Source organism: Myotis brandtii, unplaced genomic scaffold (assembly GCF_000412655.1).
Source record: "Myotis brandtii unplaced genomic scaffold, ASM41265v1 scaffold1026, whole genome shotgun sequence".
NCBI lineage: Eukaryota > Metazoa > Chordata > Mammalia > Chiroptera > Vespertilionidae > Myotis > Myotis brandtii.
In genome coordinates, this window is record NW_005353435.1 from 112,045 (window position 1) to 112,466 (window position 422).

Genomic DNA, 422 nt, shown 5'->3' on the forward strand with positions numbered 1-422 from the left:
TTTCTCTCTCATCGATGTTTCTAACTCTGTATCCCTCTCCCTTCCTGTCTGTAAAAAATCAATAAAATATATATTTTTTTAAAAAAAGAATAGCAGCTAAAAGCTTTAAAAATCTGAAAAAGAAGTATAAGAAAGAGGAACTTAGCTCTTTGAGATTTAATAGTATATGATAAAGACTTCCCCTCTGGGAAGCTTGTCCAGGGTCCCTGCCCTGGGGCTGGATTTGCCTGGTGGCAGGGTTGCCGAGGGAAACACAGAGACAAAACCCTGATGGCCGCTTTCTCCCCCCCAGAAGGACGTCCTGAAGTCGGACCTGCTCCTGTGCTCCGTGGCCGCGGTCCTATCCTTCGCTGTGAGCGCCAGCACCGTGTTCCTGTCCCTGCGCGTACGTGTCCACGCGCTGGTCCCCTTCCCGCGGCGGC

At 49.8% G+C, this 422-nt stretch overlaps 1 protein-coding gene across 1 annotated transcript in view; it reads left to right on the top strand.

Annotated features, from left to right (window-relative positions):
- The window catches only part of PCNXL2 (pecanex-like 2 (Drosophila)), a gene marked incomplete at its 5' end in the record, with an annotated part of 58,560 nt that overhangs the window by 29,131 nt on the left and 29,007 nt on the right, over nucleotides 1–422 (top strand). Inside the window, 1 exon segment of the mRNA XM_014535896.1 lies at nucleotides 164–385. Coding sequence (XP_014391382.1) covers nucleotides 164–385 — 222 coding nt within the window.